General features: G+C 51.3%; 1 protein-coding gene across 1 annotated transcript; it reads right to left on the bottom strand.

Moving 5' to 3' along the window:
* Positions 1-504: 504 nt before the first annotated feature.
* Positions 505-6,227, bottom strand: LOC144174325 (teneurin-m-like). Its single transcript, XM_077702964.1, has 2 exons — positions 5,203-6,227; positions 505-3,821 (listed from the first exon to the last, which is right to left on the bottom strand). Exons 1-2 carry the CDS (start codon positions 5,930-5,932, stop codon positions 2,920-2,922), a joined length of 1,632 nt encoding a protein of 543 aa, XP_077559090.1. The 5' UTR covers positions 5,933-6,227; the 3' UTR covers positions 505-2,919.

The raw sequence follows: 6,227 nt of genomic DNA, 5'->3' as shown, positions 1-6,227 counted from the left end.
ATAGGAGAAGACTCGCGCCTCAATTTCGTTCAGTTCCAGAACAAGCCTGGAGAGTAGGAACGGTGAAATGCGTGTTCCCATCTCCGTGGGAAAACACAAGTGTCGCAGATGTCCGTTGTTTGTCTCTCGCCACAACACTCCTGGTTTTTGACGAAAACGTGCATTAATAACGAATACCTCAACCCCCTATAATTTTGCTACGCGCTCTGATTGTTTTTAAGCAACGTAAACATTGCAACGCTGTATCCACCTGCCACAAAGCGCCGTCCTACAGCGTTAGCAACCCTGGTTGAGCACATTTGCTAAAAACCTCCTAACGATTATACAATCACACTGTCGGCCTTCAGGCACTCGATAGGCGTGGCTGCAGATCCTTGGGAGAGGCTTTCGTCCTGCAGTGGACATAACCAGGCTTAAGATAAAGATAAACATTACAACAAGCAGAGAAGTCCGTAGCTTCATCATCTCGATGCTGCGAGGAAATAAAGACGAGAACCATGCTGCTTGAGTATGTAAACATTTTTATTCTTTTATGAGTATAGATTAAGTACAAATCTCAATAATCTCGCCGTGACTCTTCACAGTCATGCCATATCCCACGTCGTGTTATCACACGGAATATAGATGCCACACGGTCTCATATATCAGTTCTATGTACAGCTTCCGTCCCCCTCCACGCCGTCACGCTCGGGAGGCGATGCCGGCTGCGGAGGAGTTTTCTTTTAGGACGATGACATACGAGACGGCGCGTAGCACACAATAAGGAGACACCGACAAGCATCATGGCAAGGTACGTATTCTCTCTCTCTTTTTTTTCACCTGCTTTTCTAGAGTTTGTCCTCCTCACCGTCATCTTGGTTCCAGCCACGAACCGAGAAGCCCACTTGCAGCCACAACAGACGCACAAATTTACACACACACACGCACACATCAACAAGAACCGGCTCCAAGATCGCGTTCTCCCGCCAACTGAGAGACCGCGGCTTTTGGCACCTCCAAGCGACAACTTGTTCCACAACCGGGGTTTTGACTCCGGGAGCGGTTCGGTGCCTCCTCCCAAAGATCTCTCATTCCTTCCCGCTTTACGAATAACTGTAGAGCACTCACGGTACGGGCGCCCGCAGATTGTTCTCACGACCGTCAGCCGCGCGGTACGTCGACGCGGCAACGTGCGGATAGCGGCGAATATACGTGCTTTGTTAAAACGGTGACCTGAGGCAAACTGTTTTGACAGCTTCAACAACGTCACTCTTGTGCTGAAGTTTTTTTTTCCGCACCCTTGATAAACAGCGTCTGTGATGATTCGCACCCTCCGATCCACTCGCGAAAACGCAAATTTAAAACTTAACCAGAGAGCACTTTGGTCACGGGTTACCTAAACTTACGCCAATGATCGAGCGTTTGGTAACACTTCTAGACATTCCAGAGTGCTTTCTTCGTATACGGCGGCATTGAGGAACGAGTGAGTCATCTACAGAATGCTCGTACGAAGGCTTCAAGTTTGGACTACGTCGACGTACAGAAAGCTCTGTCAACACCGAGTGGTTAGGGACACAGGCAGTGGGACTACACTAAGGGGAGAAACACAGGACGCACATACGCCGTTGAAAGGAACGGTATAAGGAGTGAAAAGGGCGGCAGAGTGTACGTAGGCTGAGAAGGCAGGGGAGTAGGAAACTTGCAACGAGGAAAAATGAAAAGGACGCTCTCATTTAAGGCACTTCATTAAAAAAAAAGGGATGAAAAAAAAAAGTAAACCGGCACGCTTAGGTACACGCATCACTCTTCACAGTCACACACAGCTTGCCGTATTTGCGCGGGCGCTAAAAGCCGCAACAAAAGCAAGGAAACCAATACGAACGAAAACGGGGAACCCACGAGATCCCGAAAAGCACCACGGTCAGACGACGGTCATTCACGCCTATTGAAAACGACTTGACTGTTCGCGACGATTGAGAGCTCAGTTGACATCGACGAAATCACGTGAGAAGGAAATGTACAAAGTGCCCTTGTCTCGTGTTGTCCGAAGGACACAGCGAGTGTAGGGCACGAAATACCCTGAAAATGGACCGAGAGTTTGTCTTGCCGTTCGCGGCAGCGAAGCACATCAGTGAAACGAAACAACACGTTGTTCTCGCACGGACTGGATCGGGGACACTTGGCTTTTTTTTTTTTTCGTATGTACAAACGCAAAAAACAAAAAGAGAAACAAATGCGGCTCATTTGCAGAGAATGCCCATCGTGCTAAATGTCACCACCTTTTTGTTTTGTTTTCCTCGTGAAGCTGTAGGCAAAATAAGAGTGCAATTGAGCGTGGGAACAGGCCGGAAATATGGCAGTTGAACGCTGACGTAATGAGCCTTCAGTGAGATGAGAATAACAACATATACATACATACATTTATATATATATTACAAAAATAAGAAGGAAATTGCACGCCGTGGAAACACAAGTGAGACCTTTTTACGCGGAAACACTTGCAGGCCCCTTACATTAGTCACAGAAAGCGCGCCGACACGGCTGAGCCCGAAAAACTCCTCGCGTGCTTCTCGGGCGAAGTGTGTGCGCATTAAACGGAGAAAAAAAAACCGTATACACGCCGAGGAATTCAGTGGACTAGTAGTGACAGAGCCAAGTGCTGCCAGCGCACCTGTTTTCAAAACACAAAAAACAGTAACAAAAACAGAGTATTTCCTTCAGTCACACTCTCACGAGCGGTCGGGACAGAGCGATGCCAGGGGCGACGATACTAGGTCCCCGCGGTGCGAGTCTCTTTTTTGCCGTTTTGTATTTGTTCTCGCGGCGTGCACCAGCTGTGGCGTTGAATTCCGCGGCGTCACTGCACACAACAGGCAAACACGACAATTGAAAATAGAGAGGCCTTCATCTTCTGCGTTAGGAATGCGAGCTTTGTTAAGCCTAGGCGCTAGCCTTGAGTCGGGTGCGGCGCGTCTTTCCCCTGCGTCTTCTGGAGTTTTCCTTGCGGAAGGCCACGTTGCTGGGGTCGTCGGCGAGCTCGGGGTACTTCTCAATGTCGTGCACGTCCGTGCCAAAGTACCGCGCCACCATTCCCGTGGCCATCAGCTCTTCGCGCTCGCCCTTGGTCCAGTCGTTGGAGCCCTTGTGGCCGTTCTTGACCAGCTCCAGTTCCTGGGTCCACGCGTCGTCGACGGCACGGCGGCGGGCGTGGCGCATGAGCCGGTGGCGCTCCTCTTGGAGTGACGTCCCGTAGCGCACGTTGAGGACGACGCTGGTGCTGTGCATCCGGATGTCCACCTGTCCCCTGGAGCCTCCGGAGCCCTCGCTCTCGACGACGTGCTTGGTGATGTTGAACATGGTTCCCAGGCGTCCCAGCTGCACCCAGTCCTCTTCCGCTTTGGAGAGCTGGGGCTGCACGAAGAAGAAGGAGTCCTGGCCGTGCAACGAGAAGTGGATGTCCACCATCAGGGTGTCGTTGAAGATGGCCACCATGACGTCCCGCAGGATGGGGCTCGACTCGCTGACGACGTGCACGGAGGCGCGGTGGGCGTCGCCTCGGGACAGCAGGATGCCGTCGCCCAGCACGGAGGGCAGGTTGGAGATGCGGGAGTTGATGTTGCGCTGGAAGCTGCTGCTGTCCAGCTTCACTGCCGTCTTTGGGACGGCGGAGAAGCGGTAGAACTCGGCCTGCACGATGTCGGCCATGCAGCTGAGTCCGGAGATGACGGGAACCACCTCTGGCACAGGCGCACCGACGCGTGTCTCGGTGGCGCACCTGGTCTGCGGCGCGACCATTACGCGCCGCATGTCGTATCCCAACGCTGCCATCCAGGCTGGCAGGTCTGCACAGGGAGGATAACAAGACAAATGGGATTAGTGCAACGAAACGCTCGGGATAAAGCAACTAGGATAATAATTAATAGTCCCTTAGGTAAAAGAACGGGAAAGGGATAAACTTCAAACAAAAAAAGTTATTGAGGTACATTATAAATAGGCCACAGAAAGCATTACTTTGCTCGTTGTGGATGCAAAAATGAAGCATTATTGCCAGAAATGGCCAACGATGCTCATGAACTGTGGAGAAATAGTGAATTTAGGAAGCAGTGTATAGGCTTCCTTATCTAGAAGGTGTTGACCGACCTGCCTGTGCGGCACAACATTATCAGACAACACATGGTGTTGGCCCGAACCCAAGAGATAAAGGAACTAAGAAGCGCCGATAGGTTTCGTCCTGCCACTCTGCCGCCGAGAAAGAACCCGCTGAAGCTGCCGACACCCACGTGAGGGAAGGTACGTCAGGGCACGTGCACCGCTACACCTTAGGACGCAGCGCGTTTCGGCTGTGGCCGATAGAGCTAGAAGAACAGTAGAACTGTAGCTGAATTTATTGTAAAGGATTCAGTTTACACACGTATCTTTGTTGGAGCGTTTCTCGGTGTTAAGACAAGAATAACTCCATGTATCAAAATTCGTCCAAACAATGTTTGACTAAGGGCGATCGACTACCCATTTTTTTCTTTTTGAACTTCGACACACCACGAAGACTTCGAAAATACAAATAGATAATCGATCGCCCCCAATAAAACCGCGGGATGCACATCGAGCCTGAATCAAACATCGTTTTATTTTCTTCCATGTTCGAAAGTTTTTAAACAATCACACGACCTCACTCACAAGACTTGAAGAGCCACTTCCACCACAGGAAATGTCACGTGTGACTCTGCGATGATATTGCAGACAGAAATTCGGAGCGAACTTTCCGCCTGAATGATGGCTAGCCCCGGCGGGCATGCGAGCTTCCCGCAAATCCTTGCCACGAAAATTGCGGAACATGACTGTATATCACCAAGCATAAAAAGCCCTAAACAATTCGGTCAGACGGTTCAAGGAGTGAGGTGTAAGTAAGGATGCTCTGTTCGAGTCTTTGTAGTCCTTGTGGAGAAAATCTCTGACCAATTCGTGAAACCCCGCCTATGAAGTAAATCACTTATACCTCGAAGGCAATGGCGGCAAAAATGTACTGCCGCCGGCTTCACGGCGAGTGCCCGGAGAGAAAGGCAGCTCTGAAAGGCTGATTATAAAGCCACTAGTTTAGCTTAGCTTATCTAGTGGCTCTTACTTTACAGGACTCGGGTCTAACAAACGTCTGACAGACGCAACCATAGGTGCAATACATGTGATATCTTATTATAAGGTACCGATCTGTGTGATTACCAAACTCACCGTTGAGATGTCCGTCATCCGACTGCACAGGATTGATGGGATCGTTGCCGCGGAATCGGTAGAGATGGATGTCGTAGGGCTTCTGCAGGAGCGTCGGCATGCTCTCCCAATTAGGAGTCAGCCACTGGACACCGAGGGCATCGTAAACTCTCCCGCCGAAGTGAATAAGCTGAGTCACTGGGTCTCGCAAGCCTCCCTGGAAGTCTACGGGCAGGAAGAACTCGGGGTTCGAGTCGTAGGTAACCTTGCCGAACGGATTTCGCTGTATCTCCTTGATGATGGTTCCCTCCGAGCTGAAGACGGCCACGGGAGATCCCAGGTGGTCGCAGGCGACGTAGAACTTGTTGTTACCCTGCTGCATGTAAATTAGGTGGCCGAGTGTGTCGTAGACGAGAACAAACGTGAGCGAGTCCTTCGAGTAGTGCATATGGGTGATGGCGTTGGGACGCTGAAGGTCGGCGTAGATGAACTGGGTGATGTTTCCCCTGTGATCCTTCCGCGCTATGAGCCTGTTCTGCGCGTCGTACACGTACTGGACCTCGTACTGGTGCAACTCAAAAGCGTGCACGAGTTGGCCCATCGCGTTGAACTTGAACTTCTCCTCGCCTCGCTGTACAATGAAGCCGCGGACGTCCACGAGGTAAAGCTCGATGTCTCCGTAGCCGATAAGTCTGTCCCCGTCGTCGTGTCGCAGGGAAATCTGTCGCGGTCCTTCCCAGAGGCTTTTCATGTTCCCGTTGATGTCGTAGATAAATCTCCAAGACTGCGCTCCGGACACTTCTTCCAGAAAGCCGTCGACGGTGTAGGTGTAGTTGCTCGAATGACTGGCGCCGTCCTTGCCTATCTTGGTGTGGGCGTGCTTGATCCGGCTTCGGTCGTCGTACTGCAGGCTGAGAGAGAAGATTTCCTTGTTCCAGAGAGTTATGGCAAGCACCACCAGACGCCCGTACGTGTCCGTGCCGATGGTCTTCGAATACTGCCTGGCCTCGTCTTGGATGAATATGCTGTTCAGCTTGGGCCTGTGC

Source organism: Haemaphysalis longicornis, unplaced genomic scaffold (genome assembly GCF_048455015.1).
Source record: "Haemaphysalis longicornis isolate Haplotype H1 unplaced genomic scaffold, Haemaphysalis longicornis Haplotype H1 scaffold_3, whole genome shotgun sequence".
Lineage (NCBI taxonomy): Eukaryota > Metazoa > Arthropoda > Arachnida > Ixodida > Ixodidae > Haemaphysalis > Haemaphysalis longicornis.
Note: the sequence above shows the minus strand (reverse complement) of the source record. Positions and strands in the feature narration are given on the sequence as shown.

What these genes read in the sequence shown, in the direction of transcription:
- LOC144174325 (XM_077702964.1), bottom strand. Translation starts at nt 5,932, where the DNA reads ATGAAAAGCCTCTGGGAAGGACCGCGACAGATTTCCCTGCGACACGAC. An exon ending in GGATGACGGACATCTCAACG is followed by an intron (nt 3,822 to 5,202) that starts GTGAGTTTGGTA and finishes CTCCCTGTGCAG; the next exon opens with ACCTGCCAGCCTGGATGGCA.